The sequence below is a fragment of the Salmo salar genome, chromosome ssa09 (genome assembly GCF_905237065.1).
Source record: "Salmo salar chromosome ssa09, Ssal_v3.1, whole genome shotgun sequence".
Classification (NCBI taxonomy): Eukaryota; Metazoa; Chordata; class Actinopteri; order Salmoniformes; family Salmonidae; genus Salmo; species Salmo salar.
Genome location: NC_059450.1, coordinates 44,806,021 through 44,833,748, shown reverse-complemented (window position 1 = coordinate 44,833,748; position 27,728 = coordinate 44,806,021). Strand labels below are relative to the sequence as shown.

Here is a 27,728-nt window from a genome sequence, read left to right as displayed (position 1 = left end):
TTCTGCACTGTAATATTAAAATATAACCTCATTATCTTTAACTCCTTGAGTAGTTAAAAGGCACAGGGTGACACTGTCTTCCAACTACATCATCCAGACACCAGTCCAGTTAAAGGCACAGGGTGACACTGTCTTCCAACTACATCATCCAGACACCAGTCCATCCTGTTTAAAGTTGTTGGTCCACGAAGCAGAAAGGAGAAGAACAAGGTTTGTGTGTGTGTTTCCCTTTACAGGGTGGTAAACTGGCCCAGGGTTTGCTTCAGCTTCTCAGCAATCTGACCAATGAGAAGGAAACTACATTAACGATCATACATCAGGAGACAACAACTACATTAACCAGAGCATGCATCTACAGTATTACTCTTTAGACTTGTGTGATATAGAGCATATGGCTGTCTTTCAAAACTATAATGTCTTTCAAACCATATTGTCTATCCAAACATATGATTATTTCAAAACATCATGAAACCCAATAACCCCCTCTCTCTCTTACCATTTCATAGAACCCTCTCTCTCTTACCATTTCATAGAACCCTCTCTCTCTTACCATTTCATAGAACCCTCTCTCTCTTACCATTTCATAGAACCCTCTCTCTCTTACCATTTCATAGAACCCTCTCTCTCTTACCATTTCATAGAACCCTCTCTCTCTTACCCCCCTTACCGTTTCATAGAACCATCTCTCTCTTACCCCCCTTACCGTTTCATAGAACCCCCCCCTCTCTCTTACCCCCTTACCGTTTCATAGAACCCTCTCTCTCTTACCATTTCATAGAACCCTCTCTCTCTTACCCCCCTTACCGTTTCATAGAACCCCCTCTCTCTCTTACCCCCTTACCGTTTCATAGAACCCCCCTCTCTCTCTTACCCCCCTTACCGTTTCATAGAACCCCCTCTCTCTCTCTTACCCCCCTTACCGTTTCATAGAACCCTCTCTCTCTCTCGCTCCCCCTTACTGTTTCATAGAACCCGCTCTCTCGCTCCCCCTTACCTTTTCATAGAACCCTCTCTCTCTCTTACCCCCTTAACGTTTCATAGAACCCACTCTCTCTCTCTTACCCCCCCTTACCGTTTCATAGAACCTGATCTGTTCTTCCAGGTAGAGCTGCATGACTCTGTTGTAGTCATAGATACGGTTGCTATGGAAGTGGTTCATCTCAGCTGTATGGAAACACAGAAGGCAAGTAAGAGGTTGTGTTACACAGGTGAACATGTGTGTGTGTGTGTATATGTGTGTGTGCGCGTGTTACCTTGTAGTGAGTAGCACATGATGCTGGTGCGTTTAGCCATGGTCACTTTATCCTGTGTGGTGATCTTCCCTGCTGCCACCATCTTATCCCCTTCCCTCACCTTCTCTATAGCCGCCTACACACACACACACACACACACACACACACACACACACACACACACACACACACACACACACACACTTCATTTAGCTTGAGCAGCTCTCCTGGAGAGCGGAGTTTGTACTTTTAGGACTATTCCATTGGTTCTACTGTTACGGACCAGCTAAATCAAGCACAGCTCAACAAACTACTTATTCACAACTTAGTTGTGATCTGAAGTGTATCAGGCTACAATACTTAATAATACTTGACAGTAGTAGAGTAGTATCTGTTGTGTACCTTGTGTACTCCTATAGTATCAGGGAAGCAGCCTAGCAGCCCTTTGTATTCATTGTTGGTTTCCATCAGGAAATGAAGGTCTTTTCTGGGCTGGAAGAAATACACATCACAACAGTTTTTATTTTCACTCAGAGTATGTAGTTCGACCTTCAGAGACAATGAGAGAATGAGAGAGAGAGATAGAGAGGGAGAGAGAAAGAAGGGGGATGGATAGTAGAGAGAGAGAGTGTGGGAGGGAATGGCAGAGAGAGAAAGAGTGGGCGGGATGGAGAGAGAGAATGTATTCAAAGGGAAGGAAGGAGGGAGAGAGACGAACAGGAAATGCCTCAAGGACAGGAAGAACATAGGTTATCTATGTGTGTGTTACCTGCTCAGCTACGATCTGTGAGATCTCCTCGTATGTTTTCCCTGCAGCTGTGAGAGCATCTGTGAGTGTGGCCTCTCCTACACCACACACACACGACAGAGACCCAATTGATCATAGTGTACAGTTTAGTGACAGTACTATGACAGTTGCCAGCAACACAGAGCGTAAATCCTCATGGGAGTCAGTCAATACCTGTATAGCCACTGGTGTTGAAGACAGATGACAGGTTCTGAAAGGCTTTCCCAATCTTCTGGTACTCCTTACGCAGAGCTGAACACATCAAGCAAACACCTGGTTTAATGCAGTACGACTTGGAGGGAGTTGTAGTTTTAACAAAGTATTGCTCGGCGGGAGTTGTAACAACGTATGGCTAGGAGGAAGTTGTAATTTTAACAAAGTATGGAAAGAAGGGAGTTGTAGTTTTAACAAAATATGGCTAGGAGGGAGTTGTAGTTTTAACAAAGTATGGCTAGGAGGGAGTTGTAGTTTTAACAAAGTAGGGTTAGGGTTGAGACTGGGTGTGGACATGAAGCTAGGGTTAGAGTTTTCAGAGAGGAGTGTAGGTAGAGTTTGTAGTTTTTCAAGGCAGGAAGGTAGTCCCTTGTGTGTGTGTGTGTGTGTGTTTCACTCCTCACGGCCTGTGCAGCGTTTCCAGTGTATGTTCCCAACGTTCAGCAGGTCTTTAACTCCATCATCCATCTCCTTAGTGAACCTACTGAACAACTCACACTTCTGCTCCCTACACACACACACACACACACACACACACACACACACACACACACACACACACACACACACACACACACACACACACACACACACACACACACACACACACACACACACACACACACACACAGCCAGATAAGAACCAATGTCAAATACGCATCTGAAATCTCTATGAGTGTGTGTGTGTGTGTGTGTGTGTGTGTGTATCTATCTACCATACGTACACTTCTATTATGTCTAACTCAGGAGCTTCAGGGTCGATGGTGGAGAAGACCATTGGTCCAACACACTCATCCTTCTCTGCTCTCCTCTTCCCGGTCTTCCACTCCTGACCACATACATACACACAGACAGAGAGAGAGTGAGGGACTGCACGAGTGTGTGTGTGTGTGTGTGTGTGTGTGTGCGCTCGCACTTGTGTGTGTGTGTGTATATGTGTGTGTGTGCGCATATGTGCACGAATGTGTGTATATGTGTGCGTGTGCGCGTGCGTGTGTACCTTCTCGTCTCTGTACGTGAGGAAGAGTTGGAAGACGTCACTGTTGGAGACGACAGGATGTCGACACATACGACACAACCAGCCCTGCAGTCTCTCCATCCTCATCTTGATAAACTCTTCCTCAAAACGACCTGGCAAGATGGAGGATTGGATATAATAATAATAACATTGTATTTGACGACCACTCTTCTGCAGATGACCTGGTTGAACTAATTGGTGCTTGGTCACGTTCCTACCCACTCCACCTGTTCTCACTTAATAACTTATATGCCATCTGTAAATACGAATAAAAATGTTAAATTAGGAGCCTAGTTGGTTTAGCCACAGAAAAAGTCAACAACCTTTCGCTAGCCATGATTGGTTGGGATAATGAGAGGGCTGGACATGCAGAGAGATGAGTTCCGATTGGTCTGCCATACAGCACGCTTCTGTCAATTTGAGCTGGTCAGTATGTCTAGGTAATCCTGTCTAACACTGCTTTAAAAAATATATATATCTCGTAGTAGAACTGCGTAAGTGTTGCTCTCCACTTTCTGGAGGACAGAGTTTTGAAATCAGTGGAATTAGAGTATGATGGCTAAGGAGATGGAGAAATCACCTGTCTCCGGATTACATCTTCAAACTAAGGGAAACCACGGCATCCGAGAGAAGCGTCCATCCATGTATACGGGTAAGATAGTCTAGCCTGTTAGGGCTAGGGGGCAGTATTGACACGGCTGGATAAAAAACATACCCGATTTAATCTGGTTACCACTCCTACCCAGTAACTAGAATATGCATATACTTATTACATATGGATAGAAAACACCCTACATTTTCTAAAACTGTTTGAATGGTGTCTGTGAGTATAACAGAACTTAAATGGCAGGTCAAAACCTGAGAGATTCCTTTACAGGAAGTGGCCTGTCTGACCATTTGTTGAAATTCTTTTCCATCTCTATCATTTACTAAGGATCTCTGCTCTAACGTGACACTTCCCACGTCGTCCATAGACGCTCAGAGCCCGGGAAAAAACAGAATGTCGTCATTCCAGCCCCAGGCTGAAACACATTATCGCCTTTCTCAAGTGGCCGATCAAGGGACACGGGCTTATGCGCGTGACCCCGACCGCCCCCGCCTTTGGGATTTTTTCCTCTGTTTGCCGAAAAGGAGATTCCCTGTCGGAATATTATCGCTTTTCTACGAGAAAAGTGTCGTAAAAATTGATTTTAAACAGCGGTTGACATGCTTCGAAAGTACGGTAATGGAATATTTAGAATTTTATTGTCACGAATTGCGCCATGCGCGTGACACTTCTTTACTATTTCGGATAGTGTCTGGAACGCATACGAACAAAACGCCGCTATTCGGATATAACGATGGATTATTTTGGACCAAACCAACATTTGTTATTGAAATAGCAGTCCTGGGTGTGCATTCTGACGAAGACAACAAAAGGTAATCAAACTTTTATAATAGTAAATATGATTATGGTGAGTGCTAAACTTGCCGGGTGTCTAAATAGCGAGCCCGTGAAGCCTGGGCTATGTACTTAGAATATTGCAAAATGTGCTTTCACCAAAAAGCTATTTTAAAATCGGACATATCGAGTGGATAGAGGAGGTCTGTATCTATAATTCTTAAAATAATTGTTATGCTTTTTGTGAACGTTTATCGTGAGTAATTTAGTAAAATGTTAGCGAATTCCCCGGAAGTTTGCGGGGGTATGCGAGTTCTGAACGTCACATGCTAATGTAAAAAGCTGGTTTTTGATATAAATATGAACTTGATTGAACAAAACATGCATGTATTGTATAACATAATGTCCTAGGGTTGTCATCTGATGAAGATCATCAAAGGTGAGTGCTGCATTTAGCTGTCTTCTGGGTTTTGGTGACATTATATGCTGGCTTGAAAAATGGGTGTCTGATTATTTCTGGCTTGGTACTCTGCTGACATAATCTAATGTTTTGCTTTCGTTGTAAAGCCTTTTTGAAATCGGACAGTGTGGTTAGATTAACGAGAGTCTTGTCTTTAAATGGCTGTAAAATAGTCATATGTTTGAGAAATTGAAGTAATAGGATTTTTAACGTTTTGAAAATCGCGCCACTGGATTACACTGGCTGTTACGTAGGTGGGACGAATTCGTCCCGCCTAGCCTAGAGAGGCTAGCTAGCTACATTATCAGATATTACATGTTTCAAAAATGTTGTCTCAGTCATTTTCATTTCATGTTAAAGTGTACTATTAGCTAGCTAGCTAACGTTAGCTGTATGATCTGTGTAGTAATATTATTCGTATCTCAAATCCAATTGGTTTGCTAGTTATAGCCTAATGTTAGCTGGATAACGTTGAACTTGGTTGATTAGCTGCAAATTCATGCAGGGTAGTAACGTCATGAGTTGGGATTATGCAAGTATCCATTTCAATAGGGTGAGTAAAATGGTCAGCTCAGAGTGAGCTGGTTTCTCATGTGTCGGGAAGTAGCTAGCAAGCTAGCCAACATTAGCCAGTTAGCTTTGGTGCTCGACTGCTGTTGTTAGGTCAGCTAGCTAACGTTATGTGTATGATCTGTGTAGTAATATTATTTGTATTTCAGAGCCATTTGCTTTGCTAGTTATAGCCTAATGTTAGCTAGTTAACATTGAACCTGGTGTGTTAGCTACCTGCAGATTGATGCAGGGTAGTAATGTCATGAGTTTTGATTATGGTTAATTGCTAAACAGTGCGGCATTTTCCTTTCTGTTTTCCATGAGTTTGCTCCTTACTCCAGAACCTGCTAAACGTACCTGGATGTGCGTATGTTCTTCAGCTCATGGACTATAAAATTGTGACTTCCTATATTATACTTATGCTAAAAATGGTATTATATTATACTGACCCATTTACTGTATGTTCATACTCTTATATTTCTAATTGTTGTTGTATTGTCCAGAAGGAACCTGCAAGTAAGCAGGTTGGACAATGTTATACCATGCATATCCCGTATCTACGGACTAATAAAACCGGAAACTTTTTCTGTTATATTACGGGAGTGTTTAAATGTAAGTGCTCTTGCTAAACATGTATTATGCTTCCACATTTCTAGTCTTAGTTATTACACCCCTTTGATAATATTCAGGTCCTCAATTTGTTATGCCATGTGCTCTTCTGTTTTAGCTCATGTTTGTCAGTGTCCTGATTATTACGTGTTACTGTTAAACCCATTTCCTTCCTGTTCACTACATGTTACTGTTAAAACCTGTTGGGGTATAGGGGGCAGTATTTTCACAGCCGGATGAAAAACGTACCCAATTTAAACAGGTTACTACTCTGGCCCAGAAACTAGAATATGCATATTATTAGTAGATATGGATAGAAAACACTCTGAAGTTTCTAAAACTGTTTGAATGGTGTCTGTGAGTATAACAGAACTCATATGGCAGGCAAAAAAACAGAGAAAAAGTCAACCTGGAAGTGGAGGATCTGAGAAATGTAGTTCTTCTTTCTAGTCCCTTTCAAAACTACAGTATCTGTGGGGTTACGTTGCACTTTCTAAGGCTTCCATTGGCTGTCAAAAGCCTTCAGAAAGTGGTTTGAGCATTCTCCTGTCACTGGGCAGAGTATAGGAGCTCAGTTACTGAGTGGCCTGCCTGGCAACAAAGGGATTGGATATGCGCGGTCATGCGAGCACACTGTTCCTTCTTTTTCTCCTGGAATGAATACGCTATTGTCCGGTTTGAATATTATTATTACGTTAAAAATACCATAAAGATTGATTTTAAACAGAGTTTGACATGCTTCTAAGTACGGTAATGGAACATTTTGACTTTTTGTGTCTCTAATTGCGCTCACGCATCATGCTTTAGGATAGTGACCTAAACACACGAACAAAACGGAGGTATTTGGACATAAAAATGTATTATTTCAAACAAAAACTAAATTTCTTGTGGAAGTAGCAGTCCTGGGAGTGCATTCTGACGAAGATCAGCAAAGGCAAGACAATATTTCTAATACTAATTCTGAGTTTAGGTTGCCCCGAACTTGGCAGGTGTCTGGATAGCTCGCTGTGATGGCGAGCTATGTACTCAGAATATTGAAAAATGTGCTTTCTCCGTAAAGCTATTTTAAAATCTGACACAGCGGTTGCATAAAGGAGTAGTCTATCTATAATTCTTAACCTCTTGGCGTTCCCCTAGGATAGGGGGCGCTAAAGCGATTTTTGAAAAAAATTTGTGCCCATTTTAAACGGCCTCCTACTTAAACTCAGAAGCTAGGATATGCATATAATTAATACTTGTGGATAGAAAACACCCTAAAGTTTCTAAAACAGTTTGAATGGTGTCTGTGAGTATAACAGAACTCATATGGCAGTCAAAACCCCGAGACAGATGGAAACAGGAAGTGGAATTCTGAATTGCGAACTCAACTTCATCACGTTGCCTATTAATCACACCGTGAGCTATGGTTCATTGAGCACTTCCTATTGCTTCCACTAGATGTCCCCAGTCTTCACAAATTGGTTTGAGCCTTCTACTGTTAAAATTGAATGAATGAGACGCTGTGGAACGTGGTCACACGGAGAGGGCCATCACCATTATGACGCCGGCGCCCCTGGTTACCCTCCCCTTTCGAAACGTTTTGAAACACAATGCAATCGTCCCCCTCGAATCTTATTGGCTCTCTTGTTGAAAAACGCCCTGAAGATTTATGTTATACAACGTTTGACATGTTTGAACGAACCTAAATGGGGAAAAAATGCATTTTCTCGAAATGGCTGTCCCGTGGCCGACGAAGCATTTGGATCAGCCTTCAGACGCGCTAACAAGAACAAGCTCTTGGAACATAAAGGAGTCATTTTTTCGAACGAAAATACATTTGTTGTGGACCTGGGATTCCTGGAAGTGCTTTCTGATGAAGACAACCAAAGGTAAGGGATTATTGACAATAGTATACAAGACTAGATGTGATATGCGATTGTTCCAAGATGGCTAGCCTATTGCTATTGCTAGCCTATTGTTCTGAGTATCGCATCCCCTTTTATCGCAAAGTGTGATTACCCAGTAAAGTTATTTTTAAATCTGGCATTACAGGTGCTTTCAAGAGATATTCATCTATAAATCTTAGAATGACAAAACATTTTAAAAATGTTTTCGAATAGTAATTTAGTAAATTGTAGCTCTGTTTCATCGGATGCATTTGAGGGAAAATAGTTAGTCAACGTTACGCACCGATGTAAAATGCTGTTTTTATATATAAATATGAACTTTATCGAACAAAAGAATGCATGTATTGTGTAACATGATGTCCTAGGTGTGTCATCTGATGAAGATTGTCAAAGGTTAGTGCTGCATTTAGCTGTTTTTTGGTTATTTGTGATGCATGTGGTTGGTCGGAAAATGGCTATGTGGCTACTTTTACGATATACTCCTCTAACATAATCTAATGTTTTGCTTTTCCTGTAAAGCCTTTTTGAAATCGGACAACGTGGTTCAATTCAGGAGAGGTGTATCTATAAAACGATATAATTTGACTTTTTTTTATTTTTATTATTATTACATTTTGTTATGCTAATGGCGATATGATTTTTCGCTGGATGTCCGTCCCACACAGGGTTAACCTCTATGGGCTACTCAACAGCCAGTGGAATCCCGTGGCGCGATATTCAAATACCTTAGAAATGCTATTACTTCAATTTCTCAAACATATGACTATTTTACACCATTTTAAAGACAAGACTCTCGTTAATCTAACCACACTGTCCGATTTCAAAAAGGCTTTACAACGAAAGCAAAACATTAGATTATGTCAGCAGAGTACCCAGCCAGAAATAATCAGACACCCATTTTTCAAGCTAGCATATAATGTCACAAAAACCAAAACCACAGCTAAATCGCTTTTTTACGAGAAAAATCGCATAAAAATTGATTTTAAACAGCGTTTGACATGCTTCGAAGTACGGTAATGGAATATTTTGAATTTTTTTGTCACGAAACGCGCCGGGCGCGTCACCCTTCGTTACCCTTCGTGTAGTGTCTTGAACGCACAACAAAAGCCGCTATTTGGATATCACTATGGATTATTTGGAACCAAACCAACATTTGTTATTGAAGTAGAAGTCCTGGGAGTGCATTCTGACGAAGAACAGCAAAGGTAATCCAATTTTTCTTATAGTAAATCTGAGTTTGGTGAGTGCCAAACTTGGTGGGTGTCAAAATAGCTAGCCATGATGGCCGGGCTATCTACTCAGAATATTGCAAAATGTGCTTTCACTGAAAAGCTATTTTAAAAACGGACACCGCGATTGCATAAAGGAGTTCTGTATCTATAATTCTTAAAATAATTGTTATGTTTTTTGTGAACGTTTATCGTGAGTAATTTAGTAAATTCACCAGAAGTGTTCGGTGGGAATGCTAGTCACATGCTAGTCACATGTTAATGTAAAAAGCTGGTTTTTGATATAAATATGAACTTGATTGAACAAAACATGCATGTATTGTATAACATAATGTCCTAGGAGTGTCATCTGATGAAGATCATCAAAGGTTAGTGCTGCATTTAGCTGTGGTTTTGGTTTTTGTGACATTATATGCTAGCTTGAAAAATGGGTGTCTGATAATTTCTGGCTGGGTACTCTGCTGACATAATCTAATGTTTTGCTTTCGTTGTAAAGCCTTTTTGAAATCGGACAGTGTGGTTAGATTAACGAGAGTCTTGTCTTTAAAATGGTGTAAAATAGTCATATGTTTGAAAAATTGGAAGTTTTCGGATTTTCGAGGACTTTGTATTTCGCGCCACGCCCATCATTGGATATTGGAGCAGGTGTTCCGCTAGCGGAACGTCTAGATGTAAGATTAAACCCATTTTCTTCCTGTTAACTACATGTTACTGTTAAACCTGCTTCCTTCCTGTTAATTACCTGTTACTGTTAAACCCATTTCCTTCCTGTTAATTACACGTTACTGTTAAACCCATTTCCCTCCTGTTCACTACATGTTACTGTTAAACCCATTTCCTTCCTGTTAACTACATGTTACTGTTAAACCCATTTCCTTCCTGTTAACTACATGTTACTGGTAAACCCATTTCCTTCCTGTTAACTACACGTTACTGTTAAACCCATTTCCTTCCTGTTAATTACATGTTACTGTTAAACCCATTTCCTTCCTGTTAATTACACGATACTGTTAAACCCATTTCCTTCCTGTTAATTACACGTTACTGTTAAACCCATTTCCTTCCTGTTAATTACACATTACTGTTAAACCCATTTCCTTCCTGTTAATTACACGTTACTGTTAAACCCATTTCCTTCCTGTTAATTACATGTTACTGTTAAACCCATTTCCTTCCTGTTAATTACATGTTACTGTTAAACCCATTTCCTTCCTGTTAATTACATGTTACTGTTAAACCCATTTCCTTCCTGTTAATTACATGGTACCGTTAAGCCCATTTACATGTTACTGTTAAGCCCATTTAACTCTTACTGTGTAAACCCATTTACCTCCTGTTAATGACGTGTTACTGTTAAGCCTATTTCCTTCCACTTTATTCACCCGGCAGCACTACTTGATCCTTCATGCACTTTTTATGTTTTGATCTCACCCTGATATGTGTTTTGTCCCTACTAAATCACTACAACCCCACCTACCGGCCTGACAAGCCAACAAAATCCACCATCATATTATCCCCCTCGGTCTTCGCAGTGTGTGTAAAAAATAAAAAAGATAATTGGATTTATCTCATCTCCTAATTCATCCACATTTTAATAGACGTACCATAGTGACATTCTGAACCAGTAAATTACAAAACTTATTTTATACTAAACTTTTATACTTATACCTTTAATAATAATAATAATAAACGCCATTTAGCAGACACTTTTATCTAACGTGACTTGCATACATTTTGTGTGTATGGGCTGTCAGGGGAATCAATAAAACAGTTAGAGCTCACTAGATGGCCATTGTGAACAGGCTCTAATACAGAACTATTTATGACCTCACTAGATGGCCATTGTGAACAGGCTCTAATAAATAACTATTTATGACCTCACTAAATGGCCATTGTGAACAGGCTCCAATACAGAACTATTTATGACCTCACTAGATGGCCATTGTGAACAGGCTCTAATAAATAACTATTTATGACCTCACTAAATGGCCATTGTGAACAGGCTCCAATACAGAACTATTTATGACCTCACTAGATGGCCATTGTGAACAGGCTCCAATACAGAACTATTTATGACCTCACTAGATGGCCATTGTGAACAGGCTCCAATACAGAACTATTTATGACCTCACTAGATGGCCATTGTGAACAGGCTCCAATACAGAACTATTTATGACCTCACTAGATGGCCATTGTGAACAGACTCTAATACAGAACTATTTATGACCTCACTAGATGGCCATTGTGAACAGGCTCCAATACAGAACTATTTATGACCTCACTAGATGGCCATTGTGAACAGGCTCTAATACAGAACTATTTATGACCTCACTAGATGGCCATTGTGAACAGGCTCTAATAAATAACTATTTATGACCTCACTAGATGGCCATTGTGAACAGGCTCCAATAAAGAACTATTTATGACCTCACTAGATGGCCATTGTGAACAGGCTCTAATACAGAACTATTTATGACCTCACTAGATGGCCATTGTGAACAGGCTCTAATAAATAACTATTTATGACCTCACTAAATGGCCATTGTGAACAGGCTCCAATACAGAACTATTTATGATCTCACTAGATGGCCATTGTGAACAGGCTCTAATACAGAACTATTTATGACCTCACTAGATGGCCATTGTGAACAGGCTCTAATACAGAACTATTTATGACCTCACTAGATGGCCATTGTGAACAGGCTCCAATACAGAACTATTTATGACCTCACTAGATGGCCATTGTGAACAGGCTCTAATACAGAACTATTTATGACCTCACTAGATGGCCATTGTGAACAGGCTCCAATACAGAACTATTTATGATCTCACTAGATGGCCATTGTGAACAGGCTCTAATACAGAACTATTTATGACCTCACTAGATGGCCATTGTGAACAGGTTCCAATACAGAACTATTTATGACCTCACTAGATTGCCATTGTGAACAGGCTCTAATACAGAACTATTTATGACCTCACTAGATGGCCATTGTGAACAGGTTCCAATACAGAACTATTTATGACCTCACTAGATGGCCATTGTGAACAGGTTCCAATACAGAACTATTTATGCTTGAAGGATGCCTTACACACAGCTCAATACATTCAGGAAAAACTGAGGCGACAGTTGCCATGGAAGCCACTGACCTGTGACCTGTTTGTCAGGCAGCGAGGGGATGGGGATGGCGGAACCAAACTTCTCCAACAGGCGCTCATACAGCCAATCAAAATGCTTATACCTGTGATTGACAGGTCTGTTGGTCGTCTGTAGAAAACACCAAAAGATGAGTCAGAGAAGTGTGTGTGTGTTGGTGCTGAGCGATCAACTTATTATTTTTTGGCTTATTAAACAACTAAATTGACCGATGTCAGTTAAATTACTTGAATTCCATTTAGTTAGTATTTTTTTTAAACTTTTTATGAGCTCTACACGCCGTTCCTCTAGAGAGAAATCAGATCAAGGACAAACTGTGGGCCGCTGGAAGTTGTAGTTTTCAACAGACAATATTCAACTTAGTTCAGGACAGAAAATAATGGTGGTAATTAACTACAATGCCTATAATCCATTGCGCCTAACCTGCTCTTCCGGCCCCAGAAAGACACATGAGAGAGGAATGTACACAACGACAATGACAATAGGGATATAGACAGTTTGTGAGGTAGCTGTACCCGATTAATAGTTGTAGTACTTGGTAATTAGCAGTCTTGAAAGTATACCCCATCTACTTTGAAGAACAACTAAAATAGTTTTATCGTCAGACAGCTCTGCAGCATATTAGGTAGTTACTAGCTAGCCAGCTAGCTAGTTACTATTACATAATAGGTAGCTACTAGCCAGCTAGCTAGTTACTAGCCTAGCTAAATAGGATGACTTGTTAATGAGGTTAGCTGGTTGGCTGCTACTGCCTGAGCAGAGATGATGACAAAAAAATAATGAAATAATAAAAAGTCCTCAAATAAAAACAATTTAATAAGACAATTGAATGTTCTAAATATTTGGCTTTGGAATTTCTATTAAAAAGCTCTAACATAATTTTAAGGTCATCATAAAAAAAAAAGTTTTTATACAAATCAAAATGGAAAAAATCTTTATTTTTCACCGAACTGAAACGACCTCAAAAAGCACTAATCGCTCAGCACTAGTCAAATCAAATCAAATGTATTTGTCACAGACACATGGTTAGCAGGTGTTAATGCAAGTGTAGCGAAAAGTTTGTGCTTCTGTTCCGACCATGCAGTAATATTTAACAAGTAATATAACCTAACAAATCCACAACAACTACTTTATACACACAAGTGCAAAGGAATGAATACGAATATGTACATATAAATATATGGATGAGTGATGGCCGAACGGCATAGGCAAGATGCAGTAGATGGTACAGGGTACAGTATATACATATGAGATGAGTAATGCAGGGTATGAAAACATTATATGAAGTGGCATTGTTTAAAGTGGCTAGTGATACATTACGTCAAGATGGCAAGATGCAGTAGATGGTATAGAGTACAGTATATACATATGAGATGACTAATGTAGGGTATGAAAACATTATATGAAGTGGCATTGTGTGTCTGTGTGATACTCACATTGGGTATGACCTGGTACTCTATGTAACTCTTCAGGCCGTACATCTTAGAGCCCTTTTTAGGATCAGCCACGACACAGTCAAGAGGAGACTGGGGATACAGCCACACTGGTCCCACATCTCCCATCTACACACACACACACACACACACACACACACACACACAAACACACACACACACACACACACAAACAAAACAATTACTACATTGCTATTACCATCTAGAGTAGAAGAGTTTTTTCCCCACCCGTAAATGTAATGTAAATGTAATGCCTTGTAAATGTAATTTAAAGTAATGCAATGTAAAAGTAATGTATAGAAGAGTAATGCCTTGTAAATGTAATTTAAATGTAATTTAATGTAATGTACTGTTATGTAAATGTAGAGTAATGTAAAGTAATGTTATGTAAATAATGTCATCTAAATGTAATGTGAATGTAATACAATGTAATGTAAAGCCTTGTAAAAGTAATGTAAAGTAATGCAGATGAATGTAAAAGTAATGTAATGTAAAGCCTTGTAAAAGTAATGTAAAGTAATGCAGATGAATGTAAAAGTAATGTAAAGTAATGTAAAGCCTTGTAAAAGTAATGTAAAGTAATGCAGATGAATGTAAAAGTAATGTCAAAGTAATGTTAATGTAATGTTAATGTAATGTACTGTAAAGTCATGTTAATGTACTGTAAAGTAATGTTAATGTAATGCACTGTAAAGTAATGTTAATGTAATGTACTGTAAAGTAATGTTCTGTAATGTTAATGTAATGTACTGTTAATGTAATGTACTGTAAAGTAATGTACTGTAAAGTAATGTTAATATACTGTAAAGTAATGTTAATGTACTGTAAAGTAATGTTAATGTACTGTAAAGTAATGTACTGTAAAGTAATGTTAATGTAATGCACTGTAAAGTAATGTTAATATAATGTACGGTAAAGTAATGTACTGTTAATGTAATGTTAATGTACTGTTAATGTAATGTACTGTAAAGTAATGTTAATGTACTGTAAAGTAATGTTAATGTACTGTAAAGTAATGTTAATGCACTGTTAATGTAATGTACTGTAAAGTAATGTTAATGTACTGTTAATGTTAATGTATTGTACTGTAAAGTAATGTTAATGTACTGTAAAGTAATGTTAATGTACTGTTCATGTAATGTACTGTAAAGTAATGTTAATGTACTGTAAAGTAATGTTAATGTAATGTAAATGTGTAGAACAGATGGATGACTCACATAGATGGCGAGTCTGTCTTTGCCTTTGGGTGGTAGTTTAGCCAGCAGGTAGACCTCTGGGTTGGGGATCTTAGAGAACGCAAACCTAGTGGAAGAATACGGACCTACAGTACCAGTCAAAAGTTTGGACACATCTACTCTTTCAAGGGTGTTTCTTTATTTTGGCTATTTTCTACATTGTAGAATATTAGTGAAGACATCAACACTATGAAATAACACATATGGAATCATGTAGTAACCAAAAAAAAGTGTTAAACCAATCAAAATATATTTCATATTTGAGATTCTTCAAAGTAGCCACCCTTTGCCTTGATGACAACTTTGCACACTATTTTTGAAAAGTTACCAGAATTTTGCAACCCTAGTGAAATGCAACAACATTTAAAAATAAATAATGTTTGTGTGTCTTACTTGTTGAGGGATAGCTTCATGTGTGTGTGTGTGTCGCGTCCTGCCGCCTGTCCTTCCTCCTCCCCTGTAGTTTCTCCATAAGCCCCTGTAGTTTCTCCATAACCCCCTGTTGATCTGGCATCATCCCATTCTTCATCCCACTCACCATCATCGTCATCATCACCTTCACACGCACAAACGCACACGCACAAACAAGGACATTATATTAAAAAAATACAAATAAATACAACATAACAAATATAACAACATTTACAAACATCTTGTGTGTCTGTGTGTGTCACCTGCATTCTGTCGAGTGTGTGTGTGTCACCTGCATTCTGTCGAGTGTGTGTGTGTGTCACCTGCATTCTGTCGAGTGTGTGTGTGTGTCACCTGCATTCTGTCGAGTGTGTGTGTGTGTGTCACCTGCATTCTGTCGAGTGTGTGTGTGTGTCACCTGCATTCTGTCGAGTGTGTGTGTGTGTCACCTGCATTCTGTCGAGTGTGTGTGTGTGTCACCTGCATTCTGTTGAGTGTGTGTGTGTCACCTGCATTCTGTTGAGTGTGTGTGTGTCACCTGCATTCTGTTGAGTGTGTGTGTGTCACCTGCATTCTGTTGAGTGTGTGTGTGTCACCTGCATTCTGTTGAGTGTGTGCGTATCCCTGGGTCTCCCATCCCCCGGCTGTGTCGTTGGTGTAAGCTCCTCCCCCAGACCAAGGGTTGTCACCGTTAGCAACCTGCAAACATCAACAGCAGCAGTGAACTCTGGGAAATGTTTCACAGAGCTGCTTAAAAAAAAAAAAAAAATGACTGCTTCACCCTGCTCTGTTTTAAAGGCTAAGTGGCTTGATGTTTTGAAGTGGCGTGGCTCTAACCAAGGCAGTCTTCATGGCTAAAGTGTGTGTGTGGTGCATGCTGTCCTGCTTTATGAAGTTTTAATGGCTCAAGCGTGGACAGAAGGTACCTGGATGTTTGTGTGTGTTTTAATGGCTCAAGTGTGGACAGAACTGTCCTTGGGCCTACAAAAGAGAAGCTTCAACGCCATGGTAACGACCATTTCCCCTTCCTGCCTGACTATAAACATCTCTCTCTCTCTCTATTTCAATTTAAGGGGCTTTATTGGCATAGGAAACATTGCCAAAGCAAGTGAAATAGATAATAAACAAAAGTGGAATAAACAATAACAAATTAACAGTAAACATTACTCTCACAAAAGTTCCAAAAGAATAAATACATTTCAAATGTCATATTATGTCTACATACAGTGTTGTAACGATGTGCAAATTGTTAAAGTACAAAAGGGAAAATAAATAAACATAATTATGGGTTGTATTTACAATGGTGTTTGTTCTTCACTGGTTGCCCTTTTCTTGTGGCAACAGGCCACAAATGTTGTTGCTGTGATGGCCCACTGTGGTATTTCACCAAATAGATATGGTTGTTCATTGAAATTGTAGTTGTTTTCGAATTCTTTGTGGATCTGTGTAATCTGAGGGAAATATGTGTCTCTAATATGGTCATACATTTGGCAGGAAGTGCAGCTCAGTTTCCAAATCATTTTGTTGGCAGTGTGCACATAGCCTGCCTATGGCAGCCTTTCTCAATAGCAAGGCTATGGTCACTGAGTCTGTACATAGTCAAAGCTTTCCTTAATTTAGAGACAGAGACAGAGTCCCTCTCTCTCTCAAGCCCTATAACTTATAGTAATAAAGTAGTGTGTACCTGAGTGTTTGTGCTGTTGCTGGACTCTGGGATGTAGGCAACCGGATAGGTAGCTGTCTCTGGTGTTCTGGACGACACCGCACCAACCTGAGAGATGGGGGGTTTGTAATAAACATCCACATTTTCACTTTATCTTTCCATGTCTGCAGGATGAAAGCATTACTGTTTGTACTACAGAGATCCCAGTAAACATACTTTGCAAAGACACAGCGTTGCTTTAGCGTCACACTGTTAGCGACATTTAGTCAAGTTTATTTTGGCGTGGTACTTGGGGTCTTCAAACTTTTTCCAGAGTTCAACCTTGTCGTTACCGTGCGGCTCCCCGGTGATATCACGTTTGTCAAAAACAAGGGCTGTGTGATGGCGTCTCACAAAGATTCCTCTATACCAACCCCTGTATAACTGAGGAATGCCGCGCACACACACACACACACACACACACACACACACACACACACACACACACACGAGCTGGAACGATAAACCACCTTCCTCTTACCGAAGCATTTTGTGTAAGTTGTTCATTTTCAGTGATTTTGCTACACAACGTTCCAGTAGACTGATAAACAGTTTCTATCTCCAGGCTATCAGACTGTTAAATAGTCACCACTAGCCGGCCTCCGCCCAGATCCCTGCCATGAACTTAGTTACTGTTACTAGCCGGCTACCACCCGGTACTCTACCCTGCACCTTAGAGACTGCTGCCCTGTGTACATAGTCATGGAACACCGACAAAGGGAAAGGGGGATACCTAGTCAGTTGTACAACTGAATGCATTCAACTGAAATGTGTCTTCTACATTTAACCCAACCCCTCTGAATCAGAGAGGTGCGGGGGGCTGCCTCAATCGACATCCACGTCATCGGCACCCAGGTAACAGTAACTGCCTTGCTCAGGGGCAGAACGACACATTTTTACCTTGTCAGCTCGGGGATTCGACCCAGCAATCTTTCGGTTACTGGCCCAACGCTCCTATCCGCCAGGCTACCTGGTCACTTTAATAATATTTACATACTGTTTTAGCCACTTCATATGTATATACTGTATTGTAGTCCAGTCCAATCCTATATAACTACTACTGTACACACCTTTTCTAGTCATATACTGTCCATATACTGTCCCGGACTCTGACATTGCTTGTTCCAATATTTCTTAATTACTTTCTTTGAATGTTTTGGATTTGCGTGTATTGTTAGGTATTACTGTACTGTTGGAGCTAAAAACACAAGCATTTAGCTAGGTATTACTGTACTGTTGGAGCTAAAAACACAAGCATTTGGCTAGTTATTAATGTACTGTTGAAGCTAGGAACCTTAATAATTTGGCTAGTTATTAATGTACTGTTGGAGCTAAAAACACAAGCCTTTAGCTAGTTATTAATGTACTGTTGGAGCTAAAAACACAAGCATTTAGCTAGTTATAAATGTACTGTTGGAGCTAAAAACACAAGCATTTGGCTAGTTATTAATGTACTGTTGGAGCTAGGAACATAATCCAGACCTGCCAACCCTGTCCAACTTTTTAGAGTACAAGACGCGTGCGGCAAATTGGAGATTCAACTCGCAAATCTAGTGCCAATGCATTTTAGAAGCATTGCATCTATAGCTGATACCGGACACTCATTCATTCTTCATCACGCAGTCTTCTAAACTCCCGACTCCATTTAATGCCAAGATGTTTATATTTATTTTTGATTATACTTTTGTAATGCTTTTTATGACGTGGATCATAATTACAGTTATAGTCTATCAGGTTGCGTGATCCTCGTAATGTTACGTGGAAAATACAACTAACGGGATGCAGAATTAAATGTATATCACACTCGCACAAATGCAACCAGTTATTTTTCAGTATTTGCATTTCATTTCTTTCACTAGCAAATGCGAGTGAACTGCTGGCATTTTAGAGTCCACTGAATGTCCATCTTATGTTCGCTAATGTTAGCTTATCAAAACAATTAGTGTTTACCTTTCCACAACACACAGAGTCGAAAAGGGATTCGTCCATGTGTTAACGTACTGCTGACAGTCGGCCAACTCAGCATCACAACAAACAGGAGGAGGGGCAGACATGGGGTAGATACGTCGAATAATAATGTATTCATCTCCATGTCCGTTGACACAAACTCCGTACATGTCTATTGGAGACCAATTACTTTATTAAATATTGATTACAAATTGATTGCTCTGGTTTATGCCAAAAGATTAAAGAAAGGAATAGATACCATTATAAATGAGACTCAAACAGGATTTATGAAGGGCCATCACATCAGCTCTAACATTCGTTTAGTCTTGGACCTTATAGATTATTCAGATGCAATTGACTCAGATGCGCTTGTCTTATTTTTGGAATTCTGTAAAGCCTTTGACACAATTGAACATGAATTTCTCTTTAGGTCACTTAAACTTTTTGGATTCGTTGAAAATATTATCAAAGTCATTCGCATGTTCTACAAAGATATAAATAGTTCTGTGTTACTAAACCTTAATACTTCCAAAAGGTTCAGTATCAACAGAAGTGTATGACAGGGATGCCCAATTTCGCCATTTTTATTCATTTTTTTCCCATTCTATCTCTAGATATTCTGAATAATGCAAATTTGTATGGCTTAACCATTTTTAACAAATAAATCTAAATTTCCCAACTGGCTGATGATACTACTCTTTTTATTAAGAGACAAAGACCAGGTCGCCCATGCTCTTAATGCTATAACTGCATTTTCTATTGAATCAGGATTAAAACTGAATGTTTCTAAATGTGAAACCAACTTACACCGAGAGGAAAACATTTCTGGAACATGCTTATTCTTGACATTGTCTGGAAAAATGCATGGTTAAGGCCTTACAAATATTGTATACCAAACAAAGTTAAGTGCACTTTAAAATTTTACATAAGATATATCGACGTAATTCTATGTTATCCAAATTTGTGGCTATTGATGATATCTGCATTCTCTGTGAAAAAGAAGGTGAGAATCTGTCTTACTTGTTCTTTGAATGTAAATTTGTGTCAGAATTTTGGGAAAACCTTGCAAAATACTTATTTACCATTATGAACACTACCCATGTTTTTGACATGAAGGATATAATATATGTTACTATTGCAATGATAACAAGACTATTTAAAATGATTGTGAATTGTATTATTCTTGTTGCCAAATACTTTATACACAAACAAAAATTCCTAAATTCTATACCAAAATTAAACATATTTTTGATTGAATTTAACTATCTTATTAAAACCTTAACCCTAGTGAATAACAACAAGAATAACATTTTCCTGAATCATTATAATAAGATTTTTTCCAGTGATTACAATTGCACTAGAATTTCTTATTTTTTGTATGTTTTAGTATTTTCTTATTAACACCTGCGTTCTGTTTTGTATGATGTAACAATGTAAATTGTTGATCTGTATTATGAATTTAAAAAAATAAGTTGCAGCTCGAGAATCGGGATGTTAGATTTACTCAGTGGATTTATTTTTTATTAAAATGTTTTTAAAAATGTAAAAAATAAATAAATCAGGCCCTATTCATTTCTGCGTACTTTTAAAATCAGACCTCATACCTGCGTACATGGACAGAGCATTGCGAAGTTGGTAAATGTGTACATGTTGGTAGGTCTGATAATCATTTAGCTAGGTTTTAATGCACTGTTGGAGCTAGGAACATGAGAATTTAGCTAGGTATTAATGCTAGGTATTAATGCACTGTTGGAGCTAGGAACAAAAGCATTTAGCTAGGTATTAATGCACTGTTGGAGCTAGGAACATAAGCATTTAGCTAGGTAATAATGCACTGTTGGAGCTAGGAACATAAGCATTTAGCTAGGTATTAATGCACTGTTGGAGCTAGGAACATAAGCATTTAACTAGGTATTTGCCTGCCCCTGTTTTGCTGTCTGTTGCTATGTTAGCGAGCCACTCTCACCCCCCTCTCCACAATGTGCGCACAGAGGAGAGAGTGATGCGTTCTGAGACAAGCATATGACCGTTGCTAAATATGCAAAATACTGTTTTGAAAGCAACTACTGTTGTTCTAGATACAGAGAGAAGAGTCACAGCTTTCTGGGAGTATATTGTTTATTTTTCACCTCTTAATATTGAGTTCATGGCACCACTTTACAACCAGAGTAGGCTGTAGTGTGGTTTTAAATGATGACCAAATAGGCCTACCAGTAAACATTTATCCATTAGCTAAAGCAAAGCGAAACATGCCCTGGAACCACAGACAGCCTACATGTAACGCCCTGGCCATAGAGAGGGGTTTTTGTTCTTTATTTTGGTTAGGCCAGGGTGTTACATTGGGTGGGCGTTCTATGTGCATTTTTCTATGTTGGTTTGTTTAATTAATTTTGGCCGTGTGGCTTCCAATCAGGCACAGCTGTAGAGCGTTGTTGCTGATTGGGAGTCACACATAAGGAGCATGTTTTGCCTTTGGGTTTTGTGGGTAATTGTTTCTGTTTAGTGTTTTGCACCTGACAGGACAGTTTGGCTGTCGGTTTTCTTGTTTTGTGTAGTGTTCTTTAGTAAATTAAACTTCAATGATGAACACTAACTCCGCTGTGTATTGGTTCACTTTCTCAGACGATGACTTCTCTGTTTCGTCTGACGACGAAGACAGCCTTTACACTACAGTTGAAGTCAGAAGTTTACATACACTTAGGTTGGAGTAACAAAAACTCATTTTTCTACCACTCCACAAATTTCTTGTTAACAAACTATAGTTTTTCTACTGTGTGCATGACAAGTAATTTTTCCAACAATTGTTAACAGACAGATTATTTCACTTATAATTCACTGTATCACAATTCCAGTGGGTCAGAAGTTTAAATACACTAAGTTGACTGTGCCTATAAACAGATTGGAAAATTCCAGAAAATTATGTCATGGCTTTAGAAGCTTCTGATAGGCTAATTGACATCATTTGAGTCAATTGGAGGTGTACCTGTGGATGTATTTCAAGGCCTACCTTCAAACTCAGTGCCTCTCTCCTTGACATCATGGAAAATCAAAAGAAATCAGCCAAGACCTCCACAAGTCTGGTTCATCCTTGGAAGCAATTTCCAAATGCCTGAAGGTTCCACGTTCATCTGTACAAACAATAGTACGCAAGTATAAACACCATGGGACCACGCAGCCGTCATACCGCTCAGGAAGGAGACGTGTTCTGTCTCCTAGAGATGAATGTACTTATCCATAGTAAAACGAGTCCTATATTGACCTCACCAGAAAGGCCGGTAAGCAAGGAAGAAGCCACTGCTCCAAAACCGCCATAAAAAAGTCATACTACGGTTTGCAACTGCACATGGGGACAAATATCGGACTTTTTGGAGAAATGTCCTCTGGTCTGATGAAACTAAAATAGAATTGTTTGGCCATAATGACCATCTTTATGTTTGGAGGAAAAAGGGGGAGGCTTGCAAGCCGAAGAACACCATCCCAACCGTGAAGCACGGGGGTGGCAGCATCATGTTCTGTGGGTGCTTTGCTGCAGGAGGGACTGGTGCACTTCACAAAATAGATGGCATCATAAGGACGGAAAAGTATGTGGATATATTGAAGCAACATCTCAAGACATCAGTCAGGAAGTTAAAGCTTGGTTGCAAATGTGTCTTCCAAATGGACAATGACCCCAAGCATACTTCCAAAGTTGTGGCAAAATGGCTTAAGGACAACAAAGTCAAGGTATTGGAGTGGCCATCACAAAGCCCTGACCTCAATCCTATAGAACATTTGTGGGCAGAACTGAAAAAGTGTGTGAGAGCAAGGAGGCCTTCAAACCTGACTAAGTTACACCAGCTCTGTCAGGAGGAATGGGCCAAAATTCACCCAACGTATTGTGGGAAGCTTGTGGAAGGCTACCCGAAACGCTTGACCCAAGTTAAACAATTTAAAGGCAATGCTACCAAATACTAATTGAGTGCATGTAAACTTAAAATAAAGTGGGTGGGGGGGGGGGGAAAGTCAGTCCAGTCAATTCAGAAAGTACAGCAGATTCCAAATCCAAATGGTCCTAATTAAAAAGTATTGAAGAGAATTGGAATTTCAGTGTACTTCCTTAATTGACTGGAATGTAACTGGACTTTAACCCAAACCTGGCCGGGGACTTTAATGCAGGGAAACTTAAATCCGTTTTACTAAAATTCCACCAGTATGTTAAAATGTGCAACCAGATGGGGGAAAAAAAACTCTAGACCACCTTTACTCCACACAGAGACACGTACAAAGCTTTCCCTCGCCCTCCATTTGGCAAATCTGACCATAATTCTATCTACCCTCCTTCCTGTTTACAAGCAAAAGTTAAAGCAGGAAGCACCAGTGACTCGGTCAATAAAAAAAAGTGGTCAGATGAAGCAGATGCTAAGCTACAGGACTGTTTTGCTAGCACAGACTGGAATATGTTTCGGGAATCTTCTGATGGCATCGAGGAGTACACCACATCAGTCACTGGCTTCATCAATAAGTGCATTGATGACGTCGTCCCCACAGTGACTGTACGTACACACCCCAACCAGAAGCCATGGATTACAGGCAACATCAGCACTGAGCTAAAGGGTAGAGCTGCCACTTTCAAGGAGTGGGATTCTAACCTGGAAGCTTATAAGAAATCCTGCTATGCCCTCCGACGAACCATCAAACAGGCAAAGCGTCAATACCGGACTAAGATTGAATCGTACTACACCGGCTCCGACGCTCGTCGGATGTGGCAGGGCTTGCAAACTATTACGGACTACAAAAGGAAGCACAGCCGAGAGCTGCCCAATGACACGAGCCTACCAGACGAGCTAAATTACTTCTATGCTCGCTTCGAGGCAAGTAACACTGAAACATGCATGAGAGCATCAGCTGTCCCGGACGACTGTGTGATCACGCTCTCCGCAGCCGATGTGAGTAAGACCTTTAAACAGGTCAACATTCACAAGTCCGCAGGGCCAGACGGATAACCAGGACGTGTACTCCGAGCATGCGCTGATCAACTGGCAAGTGTCTTCACTGACATGTTCAACCTCTCCCTGTCTGAGTCTGTAATACCTACATGTTTCAAGCAGACCACCATAGTGTTCTTGGGCACAGGGACTAAGGTAACCTGCCGAAATGACTACCCACCCGTAGCACTCACGTCTGTAGCCACGAAGTGCTTTGAAAGGCTGGTCATGGCTCACATCAACACCATTATCCCAGAAACCCTAGACCCACTCCAATTTGCATACTGCCTAACAGATCCACAGATGATGCAATCTCTATTGCACTCCACACTGCCCTTTCCCACCTGGACAAAAGGAAAACCTATGTGAGAATGCTATTCATTGACTACAGCTCAGCGTTCAACACCATAGTGCCCTCAAAGCTCATCACTAAGCTAAGGACCCTGGAACTAAACACCTCCCTCTGCAACTGGATCCTGGACTTCCTGACTGCCCTTCCCCAGGTGGTAAGGGTAGGTAACAACACATCTGCCACGCTGATCCTCAACACAGGGGCCTCCTGTACTCCCTGTTCACTCATGACTGCACGGCCAGGCATGAATCCAACACCAACATTAAGTTTGCCGATGACACAACAGTGGTAGGCCTGATCACAGACGATGACGAGACAGCCTATAGGGACGAGGTCAGAGACCTGGCCGTGTGGTGCCAGGACAACAACCTCTCCCTCAACGTGATCAAGACAAATGAAATTATTGTGGACTGCAGGAAAAGGAGGACCGAGAACACCCCCATTCTCATTGAACGGGCTGTAGTGGAGCAGGTTGAGAGCTTCAAGTGTCCACATCACCAGCAAACGAACATAGTCCGAGAACACCAAGACAGTTGTAAAGAGGGCACGACAAAACCTATTCCCCCTCAGGAGACTGAAAAGATTTGGCATGGGTCCTCAGATCCTCAAAAGGTTCTACAGCTGCACCATCGAGAGCATCCTGCCTGGTGTGGCAACTGCTCGGCCTCCGACCACAAGGCACTACAGAGGGTAGTACGTACGGCCTATTACATCACTGGGGCTAAGCTGCCTGCCATCCAGGACCTCTACACCAGGCGGTGTCAGAGGAAGGCCCTAAAAATTGTCAAAGACCCCAGTCACTCTAGTCATAGACTGTTCTCTCTGCTACCGCATTGCAAGAAGTACCGGAGCGCCAAGTCTAGGTCCAAGAAGCTTCTAAACAGCTTCTACCTCCAAGCCATAAGACTCCTGAACATCTAATCAAATGACTACCCAGACTATTTGCATTGCCCCCCCCCCCACCCCCACCCCTTTTACACTGCTGCTACTCTCTGTTATTATCTATGCCTAGTCACTTTAATAACTCTACCTACATGTACATATTACCTCAATTACCTCGACTAACCGGTGCCCCTGCATACTGACCCCTGTATATAGCCTCGCTATTGTTATTTTACTGCTGCTCTTTAATTATTTGTTACTTTTATTTCTTATCCTTATTTTTGTATTCCTTTTTTTAAAACAGCATTGTTGATTAAGGGCTTGTAAGGAATCATTTCACTGTAAGGTCTACACCTGTTGTATTCAGCGCATGTGACAAATAACATTTGATTTGATTTACTTTACAGATAGATACGTAGTGAATTACAACAGAATGAATGTGTTACAGCAGCACCGTCACTCACACTGTTATGGTGTGTAATCCGTAATGAACACAGACACACACTCACCTGTAAGTAGTCTTCCGGAACCAGCCCACTTTCTCCTCTGGAGTTCTGAGCCTCTATCCATCCTCCACCAACATTCTGCAAAGAGAGAGGAGTGGCAGAGAGAGGGAGAGGAAGAGAGAGAAGGGGAGAGAGAAGGAGAGAGATGGGGAGAGCGAGAGGAAGAGAGAGAGGAAGAGAGAGAAGGGGGAGAGAGAGGGAGAGGGAGAGAGAGAAGGGGGAGAGAGAGGGAGAGGAAGATAGAGGGAGAGGAAGAGAGAGAAGGAGAGTAAGAGAGAGAAGGGGGGAAGAGGGAGAGAGGAAGAGAGAGAAGGGGGAGAGAGGGAGAGAGGAACAGAGTGAGAGACAAGAGGAAGAGAGAGAAGGGGGAGAAAGAGGGAGAGGAAGAGAGAGAAGGGGGAGAGAGAGAAGGGGGAGAGAGAGGGAGAGGAAGAGAGAGAGGGAGAGGAAGAGAGAGAGGGAGAGGAAGAGAGAGAAGGGGGAAAGAGGGAGAGAGAAGGAGGAGAGAGGGAGAGGAAGAGAGAGGGAGAGGAAGAGAGAGAAGGGGGAAAGAGGGAGAGAGAAGGAGGAGAGAGAGGGAGAGAGGAAGAGAGTGAGAGACAAGAGGAAGAGAGAGAAGAGGTATGAGAGTTATTCATCAGAGCCTGGACAGAAAAGCGTGACATGTAACACTGTAGTACTTCAGGTGACTATGGCCAGCCAGTCAGATCCTGTGTGTACCTGGTTGAGGACGGTGACAGTCTCTCCTTCCCTGACTGTCAACTCGTTATTTCCTGGTTCAGCACTGAAGTCATATATCACCTGGGCCTGAAACAGAGCAAACACACAGTGATGACCTCAGGACCACTCTGAATGGTACTGTAGGACGTAGTCATAGGACACACAGTGATGACCTCAGGACCACTCTGAATGGTACTGTAGGACATAGTCATAGGACACACAGTGATGACCTCAGGACCACTCTGAAACACACACACACACACACACACACACACACACACACACACACACACACTCATATATCCTGTCTGAGTGTTATCCCGAGGGCACTGAGAGTAGTGTCAAACACAAACACACTGCCTCCCTCTCTAAAACAGTTGCCTACAACCTACAAAAAGCAGTTCACAGTAGAGACTGAAAGATAAACATGTAAATGCCTACATACATACGTGTTGTTTAATCTACCTATGCACATGGCATCAATTCATATCTTGTATGACATTGGTTCAGTTTATAAACATGTTCTCTTTTAGTTATAAAAGTTATTACTCTGCAATCTACACTACACTTCAATGAAACCCCCAATAGCGCATATCCTGTATGACAAAAAAACTATATTAACGTTGTCTACCATTCGATAAAGCGCACCATGACATGCTGAAGAAACTCCCTTACCTGCATTGCCATCGTTGCAGGATTTATAGTCGTTTTCCACGCAAAAACGTCACCGTGAAAACACCCCGCATCAAAACAATCCCAATGTAAACAGAGCAGCCAAGGCTAGGCTACTCCAGCTCAAAACGATCCACTCTGGCGTATCTTCTTACAACTATGTTGTTACAACGTGCTATTCTGCAGAAACGATTTCTCAATCTTCCGGGACGACAATTGCTTAATTTTCCAACAACAGAATAGTTTGTTAATTATTTTGTATCCCCGCGGTAAAGAGCGAAAGGGGCCACTTCCTCCAAGCAGAAAACTAGAACAAGTAACAGGGGTGTGGATACGTGCCGCGTTCATGTGCTCGGCGG

General features: G+C 40.7%; 1 protein-coding gene across 1 annotated transcript; it reads right to left on the bottom strand.

Moving 5' to 3' along the window:
* Window positions 1-27,728, bottom strand: snx9a (sorting nexin 9a). Its single transcript, XM_045723704.1, has 18 exons — window positions 27,373-27,728; window positions 26,698-26,784; window positions 25,981-26,055; window positions 17,309-17,395; window positions 16,221-16,323; window positions 15,607-15,769; window positions 15,196-15,280; window positions 13,961-14,086; window positions 12,518-12,635; window positions 3,233-3,363; window positions 2,958-3,061; window positions 2,637-2,740; window positions 2,194-2,271; window positions 2,002-2,078; window positions 1,635-1,724; window positions 1,254-1,368; window positions 1,073-1,164; window positions 1-278 (listed from the first exon to the last, which is right to left on the bottom strand). Exons 1-18 carry the CDS (start codon window positions 27,382-27,384, stop codon window positions 231-233), a joined length of 1,695 nt encoding a protein of 564 aa, XP_045579660.1. The 5' UTR covers window positions 27,385-27,728; the 3' UTR covers window positions 1-230.

What these genes read in the sequence shown, in the direction of transcription:
- snx9a (XM_045723704.1), bottom strand. An exon ending in TTCCGGAAGACTACTTACAG is followed by an intron (nt 17,396 to 25,980) that starts GTGAGTGTGTGT and finishes CCCATCTCTCAG; the next exon opens with GTTGGTGCGGTGTCGTCCAG. An exon ending in CATGTGCTACTCACTACAAG is followed by an intron (nt 1,165 to 1,253) that starts GTAACACGCGCA and finishes GTTTCCATACAG; the next exon opens with CTGAGATGAACCACTTCCAT.